At 44.8% G+C, this 14,012-nt stretch overlaps 1 protein-coding gene across 1 annotated transcript in view; it reads right to left on the bottom strand.

Moving 5' to 3' along the window:
* Positions 1 to 14,012, bottom strand: part of drosha (drosha ribonuclease III) — a 155,364-nt gene that overhangs the window by 100,394 nt on the left and 40,958 nt on the right. Inside the window, exon 15 of the mRNA XM_078539651.1 lies at positions 2,760 to 2,859. Coding sequence (XP_078395777.1) covers positions 2,760 to 2,859 — 100 coding nt within the window. The remainder of the gene's footprint in view (positions 1 to 2,759; positions 2,860 to 14,012) is intronic.

The raw sequence follows: 14,012 nt of genomic DNA, 5'->3' as shown, positions 1-14,012 counted from the left end.
GCCTAGCTAGGCGATTCGCAAGAACACTCATCCCAGCACAGTTCAGGTGTAGACTGCCCCAACGGTACAGCCCACACTTTGCCCAGTGCTGATGCCAGTGCCCAACAAACCGGAACCCACTTCTCCCACACCAGTCTTTGAGTCACACATTCATCTCTCTAATCTTATTCACCCTAAGCCAATCTGCACCTGACTGAGCTAATAATCCAGAAATTATTACCTTAGAGGTTCTGCTTCTTAATTTGGTACCTAGTTTCTCATACTGACTTTACAGAACCTCCTTCCTTGTCCTGCCTATGTCACTGGTACCTACATGGACCACGACAACTGGATCCTCCCCCTCCCGCAGCAAGTTCCTCTACAGCCCTGAGCAGATGTCCCGAACCCTGGCACCGGGCAAACGACACAGCCTTCTGGACTCTCACTCTTTGCTGCAGAAAATAGTGTCAATCCCCCTCACTATACTGTCCCCTACTACCACTACTGTTTGCTCCTTCTGCTTGAACGGCTTCCTGTACCATGGTGCCATGGCCAGCCTGCTCGCCAACTTTGCAGACCTCACTTCCATCCATACAAGTTGTGAGCATGTCAAACCTGTTTGACAATTGCAAAGTCCAAAGCTCCTCCACTACAGTCTGCTTAGTCCCATTACCTGCATCACTCATGATCACATCCTTCTGCCCCTCACTGCTGACCAAAACAGACGACCCTATTCTAAGAGGCGTGACCGTCTTCTGGAAGGACGTGTCCCGGTATTTCTCCCCCTCCCTTATGTTGCGCAGAGTCTGCAGTTTGGCTTCCAGATCAATAACCCTGATCCAGGATTCCTCTAGCTGTTACACTTTCTGCAGACATGTTTGTCCTGGATCACCTTGGTGTCCAAAAGATCCCACATTCCACAGCTGCAACATAACACCTGTCCTGCCATTGTTACTTAGATTATTTAGTTAACTTAATTTAATTGCTCACTTAATTAACTCAGAATAATTCCTATTATGCCACACCTCTTTCCCCCACGTGCTGAATTCCCACGTGAACCTAATTAGCTACTCACTCAGTCTCTGTCTCACTCTGGCATAGTCTCCTGTCTCCTCGTGTGTCTGTTACTGACCGTGCAATTTGAAAAGCCTGTATAGGATCGGTATACCCTCCAGTTGGGAAATTTATGGAACATAATTTCAAACCCATGGACATGTTTTGACCTCATGATTGAACTATAAATTACAAATGATAAGCTGCAGTCAGCAATGGAGCACTAGGCAGCAAGGGGTTAATTCGGGTATTTAGCAAAAAAAAGTGACTCATCAAAAGGGTTTGGCCATTGACTGACTGCTACCAGGGAACAATGGTACCAGTGAAATGCCATTACCTGCCATCAACTAATGCTATCAAGAAGTCTGGTTACCCAATACAATGGCACAAAGGACAGATCATCAACACAATACCCTCAAGGAATTATGCATCTAAGGTCTGCATTAACTTTGGAGCCAGGTGCTGTTACTATGTCTCCTCAAACAGCAGGAGAATTGCTCACACAATGAGAAGTGATAATATTCATCTGGATACATCTTCCATGGAAAACCCTGTATTGTTTCAACCAGCAGGAGCTGATGACATTTGTCTGGAGTTTGCGTGGAATCAACTAAATGGACACTGGAACAACAGGAAATATGTTTTGACATGTCTGAGTTAAATTATTAAAAAACAAGAGCAGATATGAATATCTGGGCTGCAGCTGGAAGGAGGGTCAGGGCTGGTCACCTTGACCCAGGCCTACATTCTACACCGGACTGACCAGCCATGTTGGGGATTGTACGTTTCAACCAAATCGTGGTGATATTGGTCTGAGGGTTTTGTGAAGGTTTGGGGTGAAAACTTGGTGTGTTTTGCCAGTACCTTGTAACTTGTTTCAGCCATTCTTGGGTGATATTGGCCTGAGGGTTTTTTCTTAAGGTTTCAGGACAAGACGTGGTGTTTTGCCTGCGCTATTGTAAGTTTAAGCCCAAGTCGTGGGGACTTTGTGTCGGGTACTGGGAAACGGGTTGTTTTAAGTTTTGGGGTTTTGCACTGCTGGATTGTGGGTGATTCAATAAAGCAATTGTGAATTATCAGAGGAAACTTGTTGTGCTGGTCATTATGTTCAAGCCATACACTTGTGAATCTGGTGTCTCAAACTTGAGTGTGGGGAGGGTCTCTGAGGGAAAAGGGGAACACCTCTACGCCTGTCTCTTTTATAGACCCTCTGATGAGTCGCTGGCTAGTTTAGCTTCCTGCTACAGTCATTAATACCACCTGAACCAACTGAACCACTGCAGGCAGTACTCAGTTTAACAAGCTGGCCTAACTTACTTGAAGGTTAGTACTATGTCAGAACTTGATCCTGAATCTATAGTTAAAACCTGAAAAGGGCTTACCAGAACTTACCAGGTGAACCTAATCCGCTACTCACTCAGACTCCGTCTCACTCCAGCACAGCCACCTGTCTCCTCGCATGCCCCTTACTGATCCTCATCCCTGAGACCATTCTTGTGAATCTCTTCTGCACCCTCTCTAACGCCTTCACATCCTTCCTAAACTCTGCCCTTTGATTACACGATGGAATCTTCAGCACAAGCTGGATTCTTGGACGTATCCTCTCCTATTTGCATTCCTAACTCGCATCATTTATCCTCTACATTATTCCAAAGGCTTTTCAAGAAATCTAGCGTTAAATGAAAACATAACCAGCGTCAGAAGAATGGGAGTATACGGTAGCTTACCTCGCGCTGAGCTAATTTCTGCTTGTCCGCTTGTTTGACCTTTGGGCTGTTTGCTAGTAGATGACGCAGTTTGACATAACTCTTCCACAGTTTCTGATACCTTGAAAGAGAAGTATCAGCATGCTATCAATCATACAAATCATCTTCCCTCCGACAACACCACCAACTTCAATTTGAGTCAATAAAACGATACCTTGCGGCTCTCGCATTTGGTTCACATCAGATACACCAGCCTGGAAATCTGCTGACACTGCCCACATTTCTTTTTACAGGCACAAAGCAAGCGTCTGAAAATTCAAGATGGCATTAACACGTAATGTACAAACAAGGGAGGAAATTCCGAAAGGCTATTCCTTGTTGATATAACAGCCACTGACAAATTCTAAATAAAATTACTCAGCCGGCAACTGAGGTCAATGCCTGCCTTTTTGTTTATAGTTGCTCATTTTTAACCTTGCTTGAAGCTGAGCACTCTCGTTGTTTTACTGGGAGAAAAGCGTGCTTGTCCGAAGTGCGTAAGTGTGACTTTGTTTTTAAATGCGAGTTTTGGTGTTTTTATTTAAATTTCCCTGAACGTTTCTGTTGAGTTTATTTCTCTTTGTGAAGGTGAAGGATTTCATAGGTGGCGTCAAAGCACTTGTCCATATCGAGTACTCAGTGCACGCTGACTATGTGCAGGACATGTGTCGCACGCCAGTCTGGTAAAGTCAGAAAAAAGCGGCGTTTAGGGCCCAGGCTTGAACCCAGGCGTTAGGTCCTTTGCGAAGAGGGGGACCCCCACATCTGTTTGAGGTCCTTCTGCAAAACGGAGCTGCCCTGAACACAGCCCGCGACTGACTAACAAATTTCCGGAAAACATGGTCGACCTGTGGCCCAAACAACAGTCCACAAAGGGACTTCTACCAAGAAGATAAATAAAAGTTATACCCATCAGGGGAGGGTGAACAGGTGGGGTCTCTGTTCTCTCGAAAGCAGAAAGTTGAGTGGTGACCTAATAGAGGTCTTTAAAATAATGAAAGGCTTTGATTGAACGGATGCAGAGGGAATGCTTCCACTTGTGGGGGAAAAACAAAACCAGGGGCCAAATCAAATATGGAATTCAGAAGAAAAGTCCTTATCTGGAGAATAGTAAAAATAGCTGGAAAAACTCAGCAGGTCTGACAGCATCTGCGGAGAGGAACACAGTTAACGTTTCGAGTCCCGTATGACTCTTCATCAGAACCTCCCTGTCGCTTGCCATTTCAACACTCCACCCTGCTCTCATGCCCACATGTCCGTCCTTGGCCTGCTGCATTGTTCCAGTGAAGCTCAACACAAACTGGAGGAACAGCAACTCATCTTCCAACTAGGCACTTTACAGTCTTCCGGACTGAATATTGAGTGCAACAATTTCAGATCATGAACTCTCTCCTCCATCCCCACCCCTTTCCGATCCCCCTTTTTCCAATAATTTATAATTTTTTTAAATGTATTTTTCTTTTCCCACACCTGTTTCCATTATTTTTAAATTTATTTCCATCCATTGTTTGATCTCCACCTTTTAGCCTATCCCTTCCCCCCACCTGTCACATGCTCGTCCTACTTTCTACCCTTAATTAGCACATTCCTCAGCTAATATCACCACCATCAACACCCCTTTGTCCTTTTGTTTATGACATCTTTGGTAATCTCTTCTTTGCCTCCACCTATCACTGGCCCTCTATCCAGCTCTACCTGTCCCACCCCCCCTCAACCAGCTTATATTTCACCCCATTTCTCTATTCCCTTAGTTCTGATGAAAAGTCATACGGACTCGAAACGTTAACTGTGTTCCTCTCCGCAGATGCTGTCAAACCTGCTGAGTTTTTCCAGCTATTTTTGTTTTTGTTTCAGATTTCCAGCATCCGCAGTATTTTGCTTTTTATCTTATCTGGACAATGCTGGGGATGTGGAACTCACTGCCACACAGAGAGTAGTTGGGGCAAACAGAATAGAAGGATATAAGGGGAAGCTAAGCACGAGGGGAAAAGGAACGTTTGCCTGGCTCTGCCCCTGCCTCAGCTCAATGACTGCTGAAACGCTCAGCCATGTCTTTGTGTCATCTAGACCTGACCATTCCGATATACTGCTCGACAGCCTCCCATCTGCCACTCTCCATAAAGTTAAGGTATTATAAATTGGCCATAAAGATATTCTTGTGGATAATCACAGCCTGTGGGTAATGGAAACATATCCTTGAAATATTATAGGATTGACACAGGAATAACATATACTTATCCTGCAACAATTGCACAGCCCATTTTCACTTCTAGGGTTGAATTTTTAAACATCAAGACTGCTCCTTTAATATTACTGAATTTAATTTTCAATATTTATACAGTAAGTTATTAAATATCTTGCAGACATGGAGCTATTATAAATGAGTAATTTAGATTTCATTGCATAACACAGAATACAAGCACTGCTATCAGGGGGGTTGAAACTCCATTTGCTTACGCCCTTCGCCAATAGCATGTCTGTAAACTAGTAAAGACATCAAATTGAAGCATATCCAAACCCTGTGGGGTGGGGGAAGAAAACAATTTGCAACAGCCCAGCAATAATTTCATTGCAAGCACTCGGCAGAGGAAATGGATACATATCAGGAGTGCACTTTTTAAAATTACTTACAGAATGACTTGTACAAAATACTCAACAGAAAAGCTCCACTGACATAAATCAAAGGCTCCATAGGAGATCTCCTGCTGCTGTGTTAATGAAGCGAAACTACAGAATAGATTTCTCTGCATACGATTCTCTGACCTAGAAACTACTTAACGGAAACACTGAGTACTCGATATGGACAAGTGCTTTGATACCACCAGTGAAATCCTTCACCTTCACAAAGCGAAATAAACTCTCAGAAACGTTCAGGGAAATTTAAATAAAAACACTGAAACTCGCACTTAAAAACAAAGTTCAACACTTACGCACTTCGGACAAGCACGCTTTTCTTCCAGTAAAACAATGAGAGTGCTCAGCTTCAAGCAAGGTTAAAAATGAGCAACTCTAAACTAAAAGGCAGGCATCGACCTCAGTTGCCGGCTGAGTAATTTTATTTAAAATTTGTCAGTAGCTGTTATGTCAACAAGGAATAGCCTTTCGGAATTTCCTCCCTTGTTTGTACATTACGTGTTATGCCTTTCACAGCAAAGTTTCATGTCATTTCTAAAGCTCTAACTTAACTCCTCCAACTTCAAGTTATCCTTTCCACATACAACAGTGTTCTCAGTCAACCTGCTAGCAAGTTCCACAGAGCATCACTGAGACACATGTAGCCACTTCCGTGATAGCAGAGTGGACCTAGCAGGAATGCATTCACAGTAATATTATGCAGCTAGAATTAAACCGGATCTGGAGGAGAAAGAATTTGCCAGTCATTAAAGGCAACCATGGAAGAAAAAACCTACAGGGAATTTAACATGAGTTTACTTCGTAGGACATATCCAGCGGTAATTAGAGAGCACTCTGTGGATACATGAATTTGATCTTATTTCAGTGCTCAGGCCCGTGTATATATTAGGCAAGTAGCAACACGCAAACAAGCCAACACCTAAATCCACTCGTGTTTCATTGTGCTAAACAATTCCATATCGAAACCTAAAGAATCAGCCCAACTTTTAAATATATTGCACACCCCTGCACTTAAGAGTGAACACATAGGGTATACGACAGAAGCAGGCTATTCTGCCCATCCAGTTCATACTGGCACTTATGCATCACAAAGTTAGTCTTTATTGCATGGTGGGTTGGCGGGGGGAGGGAGGGGCGGTGTTGCTATATAAGAATAAGTAAGTTTTGCTGTAATTATATAGGGTTTTGGTGAGGCCATGGGTGGAATCTTGTGGAAGTGATGGGGGTCTTGGCCATCAGCTGGAGAGCCAGCAAGAGCCCCTGCATTGCCTCTTTTATTCTGGGGAGGCCCCCTACACCTTGCACCACCCAGGCACTTAACAGGTTAGCGGCAGGCCTTCCCCCAAGGGTCAAGGACCTGGTTGGGGGTGGGGTGGGGGGGAGGGATGGTGGATATTCGTCTGCGAGAGTTGCCAGCCAATCAGAGGCAGGCAGCGTTTCGGCACTCAGCAGTGCCATCGGGGAGGCGGTGGCTGCGGCCGGTACTACACCTACCTGAGACCTCAAATCGAGGGAGGGCCCAGGCACAGGTGAACCAGGTGGGGAGAAAGGGGTCATGGGATAGGGGTCGTGGGGGATGGAGGAATCGATAGCACGGGCAAGGGGAGTAGCTCTCAGCGCACCCCTCACCCCGCCTCCCAAAGCTGGATCCCTCAATCAGGCACTGATTGCCTTTGAATAAGGGGTCTCCACTGGGAGCTGACCAGCAGGCCCACACTGGTTTGCTTTTCCGACTTCCTTCATGGCAAGGCCCTTACCTATTGCTGGGTCAATGTCAGTGGCGACAGGATGAGGGCCTTGAGTGGGCATTAATTGTCTGCTTAAGGGCCTCAATTGGCAGTGGGATGTGAAGGCCATCCACAGGCCTTACTGCCAGGGACTTAATCGGGGCAGAGATATGAAGGTGGCAGGGTCCTTACCTGCCACCAGCCCAACTGATTAAATGCCCCCCCCACCCCCGCCACCACCAAATTCACCACGGGGAGGGCATTAAATTCCACCCCGCATCTAGAGTACTGCGTACAGTTTTGATTTCCGTACTGGGGAAGGTTATACCTGCCTTAGAGAAGGCGCAATGAAGGTTCATTGGATTGATTCCTGGGATGAGAGGACTATCCAATTAAGAAAGATCGAGTATAGAAAGGGCCTATTCTCTCTGGAGTTTAGAAGAATCAGAGGGGATCCCATTAAAATGTTTAAAATTCTTAAGCAAGCTTGACAAACTCAATGCCGAGAGGCTGTTTCACCTTGTTCATCCAGTCTAGAACGAGGGAGTCACAGTCTTAGGATAAGGGGTCAACCATTTAGGACTGAGATGAAGAGCAATTTCTTCACTCAGTGGGTTGAGAGTCTGGAATTCTCTACCTCAGAGAGCTGCGGATGCTCAGTTATTGAGCATATTCAAGCCTGAGGTTAATAGATCTTTGAGCACTGAGGGAATAAAGTGATAGGAGGATAGTGCGGGAAAGTGGAATTGAGGTGGAGCAGCCATGATCTTACTGAATGAGGGAGCAGGCTCGAGGGGCCGAATGGCCTACTCCAGTTCCTATTTCTTGTGTTCTTATGGTTTTGCAAGATGACTGAATAAACTGAACAGTGTTCTCCAACTCATTCTATTACAAGTAAAATGCATTGCGGTAGTTCGGATGCACAAGGATACTGGCATCGTCCAGAACCTTACTTCCTTAAATTAAGAGTTGTTGTAGGGGATGTGGGCAAATTAACTCCAGCCTCACTGTGTCTAGGAATAATGTTTCTTATGGTCCCAAGGAGTGAGTCTGCTTACATCTTCCAGAATCTGTGGCTAGCGCTCGATCAATCTGGCTGAAAAAAAAAAGTACCCTTTAGTTGCTTGCATTTTGCAAGAAAGATGATCGTGGTCATGGGGACCAATGCTCTGTTTACAGTTTGCTGACAGTGCCGGGAGTTAGAAAGGCACATTTAACATTTTAAGTGGCCCTTTGATAATCTGAACAAGTCAGGTCATTGCAGGTTAAACAGTTAGTGGGCAGCTGCACACATCGGCTATAGGATAGGGTAATAAAATGGATAAGTTGTACAATTAGTAATATCCAGCCCCCCTCTCCTCAAGTCCCACCTTCACAAGTTTGGCAAAAAATATCCTTCGGCAGGGTGGTTATAGTGAGAAGTTTGTGTGGAGCGCCCACTGGTAAGGCAGCAAAACTAACTCACTCATTTAATTAGCATTGATGGTAGGTCAGTGTTCGGTCAAAAACTAAGCTGCTCACTTTAAATCCTCAAATTTTATTTCCCAACATTCAGAAGTGATATTCTACAATATTATTACAGTCATTACGACACAGGGGGAGGCCATTCGGCCCATTGAGTCCATGCTGAATCTCTATAGAGCAACCTAGTCGGTCTCATTTGCCCCGCTCTATCCCTATAGCCCTGCAAGTTTATTTCCCTCAAGTGCCCATCCAGTTTCCTTTTGAAACCATTCATTGGCTCCGCTTCCATCACAGGCAGCGAGTTCCAAGTTACCATTCGCTGTGGGGAAAAAAAGTTCTTCCTCACTCTCCCCCACCCTCCTCCCCCCAGCCATCTCTTGCCCGAAACCTTAAGTCTGTGTCCCCCCCTAGTCTGTGTACCATCAGCTAATGAGGCATTGGCTCCTTTACCAGGTACCGTGTTTACTCACGGGAGTTTATTTATTTACACCGCACATTTTTATAGCAGTTCCAATAGAAGAACAAGGTATATCTGCAGCAACAGCACTGATAGGAGCTCATCAACTAGCAGACGGAGATAACTTGTGCACAAATCGGCTCGAGTGCCAGATTACCGAGGAATGCACTGACAAACTAGACATGGAACCACTGGGGTCTCAAAATCAAAGATTGCAAGGTATGCATCATTGGCAAGCAAAAAAAACTCGACAGCACAACTTAGCAATGTTGGTCAGGGTAGTCAGACAGCTGGGTAGAGCAGCAAGTTGAGCCTTTGATTAGCAACAGCAGAGGGAAGGGTAGCAGGGAACGAGCAGCTGGGTTTGCAATGATTAGTGGCAGCTTGTTGTGGGGCAGAGGGAGCAGGGAGAAGCCAGCAAGATCTGGCTGCAATCTGTGCACTGTGAGGGAGCCAGTGAGATGAGCACGGTTGTATCAAAAACAGATAAAAAGCTGCCTCTTGTGTGTGTGTGAGCTGGGTTGTGTAGGTTGCACACAATGGGAATTCCAGGTCCTTTCAAACACTAGACTTGTGCAGCTTGGAATACTACTTACGCAAGGTATTTCACATATCAGAATCTACCCTCAAATTGAGTCTACCCTCAAATTGAGTCTACCCTCAAATTGTAAACGCAGCATTCTCTGATATGCAATACCAAACAATTTAAAATGATGTCCACACACCCCCATCAGGTTGCCAATTTACACATCTTGCTAATTCTGAAGAAAAGTGCCTTTCAGTTTATTCTCTTTACCCCATTTTCATAGCATCCTAGAATGGTTACAGCACAGGAGGTGGCCATTTGGCCCATTACATCCGTGCCAGCTCTCTGCAAGCAGCTAGTCCCACTCCCCATAGCCCCGCAAGTTTTATCTCTTCAGATAATTATCTCATTCTCTTTACAAAGCCTTGATAGGGTCTGCCTCCACCAGACTCTCAGTGCATTCCACATCCTTACCACTCACTGCATAAAAAAAAGATTTTCCTCATGTTACCTTTGATTCTTTTGTCAATCGCCTTGAATCTGTGCTCTCGGGTTCTCGATCCTTCCCCCAATGGGAACAGTTTCTCCCAACCTACTCTGTCCAGGCCGCTCACGATTTTGAACACCATTATCAAATCTTCTCTCATTCAAGGAGAAACAGCCCCAGCTTCTTCAAACTATCTTCATCACTGAGACTCCTCATCCCTGGAACCATTCTCATGGATCTTTCCTCAGCCTGTTTAATGCCTTCACATCCTTCCTGAAGTGCAGCACCCAGAATTGGACACGATACTCCAGATGAGGCTGAATCAGTGTTTTATCCAGATTTATCACAACTCCCTTGTTTTTGTACTCTATGCCCCGATTTATAAAGCCGAGGATTCTTTTTTTCCTTTTGAACCTTCCTGTAGACTCTCACTTTATTCTGCTTCTTCTTTTCTCCAACACAGATTCGCAATTTGACGTGAGATTAAGTGTGTAGCTGGAAGCTTAAAAACTCAGGAATATGAATATGGTACTACTGATAACTCCAACACTTTGATGAGAAAGTCATATAAAAATCAGCGGTTGTCCATCAGAGTCATGAGGATATTTGTAATGGAAACCTCACAGGTAACGCAATATGTCTTAAAGTCCTGCAATGCCGCGATTTTGCAATTCTCACGCCTCTTTTCAAATCCCTCCATGGGGCCTCGCCCACCCCCACCCTCCAACTATATAACCTCCTGCAAGTCCCATAATGGTCCGAGATATCTGCTCTTCTCTAATTCCGGCTTCTTGAGCATCCCCAATTTTAATTGCTCCATCAGTTGCTTGGGCCCCAACTAAACTCTGAAATCCACTCCTAAACCTCTCCAACTCTCTACCTCTCGCTCCTTTATTAAGACGCTCCTTAAACCTACCTCTCTGACCTTGCTTTTGGTCAGATATCCAAATAACGCCTTGTACCTCGGTGCCTAACTCTGCTGTATAATGTGCCTGGGATATTTTGCTAGGTTCATGGTGCTATTTATATACACACAAGTGGTGGTAACATTAGTCATGCAACGTTCAGGGTAAATGGAATAAAGGTTTCAAACCAAGAGCTTACTGCTTCCAAAAAAAAAGAGGGCGCTAGATGATTATTTGAACAGAAACAATGTGCAAGGATACAGGGAAAAGGCAGGAGAATGGCACGAAGTCATGATGCTCAATTGGAGAGCCAGTGTAGACACGATGGGCCAAATGGCCTCCTCCCACGCCATAACAACTCTGCGATTCTCTGTGACTTTCATTAAACATGATAAAGCAGCTCAGTGTAAACTACACACAGTCGAAGAACTTTGCTAGTTTTACTGAAATTCAGGTAGTAGTGGAATTGATTCATTAGAGAGCGCCAACTACTAAAAAAATTGGAACAAACTACTTGTTCGTAATAGGAATTATGCGAACAACATTATTCGTGGTGGATGCTGGTGAAGGGAAATAGAGTTCAAGAAAATAATACAAGAAGTCGGGGAGGGGTGAAGTTTGAAGGGGGTGGGGGTGGGGCGGGAGTTCATAAAGTATCATAAATTCCCCCGATGAAGCCTATACAGTGTTCTGTCAAATTCACCTTTAACGCTGGGTTGCTGTCTGGAAATCATCACCGTTCACCCCAATATAAAAACGTTTCTTTGAGCTTCCTGTAACGCTACTGCCACCATTGGGTGATGTTGTGAACTGAAAGGCTGGATCGAATACAGGTTCTTTTGAAAGTGGATTACAAAGAAAGCTTGCCGCTCCCCGTACGTTAATGTATGTTCCAACCCTTTAACTTCCTCAAATTTGTTTTTTTTTTCTGTCTGTAAATTAATTTTCTACCCGTTTCTTAGGCCACAGCAGAATCTTAGCAATTAAGAATCATTTACTTCAGAGATTTGCAGTTTTGTTCCGCTGGCTGACATGGTTAACAGGGTTTAAAATGATATACGCATTGTCTCTACTCTATTCACGCCCTCCGCCAGCGGCGTGCAGTGGATCCTCCAGCAGCACCTTCCCAACCATGACCCTCTACCATCTAGAAGGACGAGGGCCAGCAGACGCACAAAAACACCGCCAGCTGCAAGACTCCCTCCAAACCACAGACCACCCTGACCTGGAACTGTATCATCGTACCAAAATCCGGGAACTCCCTCCCTAACAGCACGGAGGGTGTACCTACACCACGTGGGACTGAAGCGCTTCAAGTAGGGAACTCACCACCACCTTCTCAAGGGCAATTACACCTCTTTTGGAGTCAAACAATTAAACTAAATTAACAAAACAAGGGACAAGTTAAATGCAGCCCCTTTCAAGGGCAATTATAGATGGGCAGCAAGTGCTGACCTTGCCAAGAGCGCTCACGTCCCAGGAACGAATGAGAATAAAGGGCGACGAAATGCCTACAAAATCCAACGAGCAGTTAAAAATCGCAAGCAAATCATGTAAAAACAAAAAACCATTGCGGATGCTGGAAATCCAAAACAAAAACAGAATTACCTGGAAAAACTCAGCAGGTCTGGCAGCATCTTCTGAAGGGTCATGAGGACTCGAAACGTCAACTCTTTTCTTCTCCGCCGATGCTGCCAGACCCGCTGAGTTTTTCCAGGTAATTCTGTTTTTGTTTAGCAAATCGTGTAGCTGCTTGATTTGTTTATATTCATTTTGATACTTTTACTTAATATTAGAAGCTTTTTGCCGTTCCATCTTCTACAGCCGGAAGACTAACACCCGGTGCGTCACCACACGGAGCAGATGGCACTGCGGAGTGAACACCTGTAAGAGGAGGAGTTTCTACTGCGTGCACAGGGTCTGCACGGAGTGTTCATCGAGTCAGTACAGAGATGTGTGAAGAGTCTAAATAGGAAAAAAGGCCCAATGAATCAAAAAAAAAATATTAGTTTGAGAACCTTTCTTAGTTGAGGGCAATAAGTAGTGAGGCAGAGGAGGATAAGTTAATTGGCTATTTTTGTACACATTGTTAGTTGTCACACACGACAATTTGGATAATAATGGCAGCAAGACAAAGCCAATAATCTTAAAAATGAAAAATATTGAAAATTGGGGTAAAATAGCACATTCTGTTCCCTTCTGGACGCTACGTTTTAAAGGAGAACACGAAGGCTTTGGACAGAATGAAAAAAAGCTTGGAGAGTGATTCCAGGGTTGAGGGGCTTCTCTTACATGGATAGTTGGGAAGCTGGGGTTGTTTCCTTGGAGGAGAAGCAGTCGAGACAAGATTTAGTGGAGGTGTTCAAGATCACGAGAGGTCCAGGCAGAGGAGATAGAGAGAAACTGTTCCCATTGGTAGAAGGACCGGGGACCAGAGGACACTGGTTTGAGATGGTCGGCAGAAGAACCAGAGGCCAGGTGAGGAAAAACTTGTCACACAGCGAGTGGTTAGGATCTGGGATGCACTGCCTGGGAGTGTGGTGGAGGCAGATTTAGTGGATAAACGCCAGAAGGAAAAGAAATTTGCAGGGCTACACGGATCAGTGGGACTGGCTCTTGCAGAGAGCCAGCACAGACACAATGGGCCGAATAGCCTCCTTCTGCGCTGCTGCCATTCTAGATGCCATGATTCTAGTAGGTTCTCTTATCATTGCAGAACTTTGGCACGAAGGAACTCAAATGAAAGGTATATGAATGCAAAATGCATCAAATATGTTGCGAAATGTGGCTACAAGGGTGCATTGCTACAGATGGACAGGAATGTTGAACCAAAACAAAGAGGGTGCATTTTCCCAGGGTTTCTTCCAGTTTCTCACAACAACAACTTGCATTTATATAGCACCTTTATTGTAATAAAACATCCCAAGGTGCTTCACAGGGGCATTATCAGACAAGATTTGAATCCAAACTATGTAGGGAGACATTAGGATAGGGCAGGTAGGTTATAAGGTGTCTTCAGCTGTTTTAATCTGGTG

This window comes from Cetorhinus maximus, chromosome 3, assembly GCF_964194155.1.
Source record: "Cetorhinus maximus chromosome 3, sCetMax3.hap1.1, whole genome shotgun sequence".
Lineage (NCBI taxonomy): Eukaryota > Metazoa > Chordata > Chondrichthyes > Lamniformes > Cetorhinidae > Cetorhinus > Cetorhinus maximus.
The sequence above is the reverse complement of the archived record's forward strand: the minus strand, read 5'-3'. Positions and strand labels throughout refer to the sequence as shown.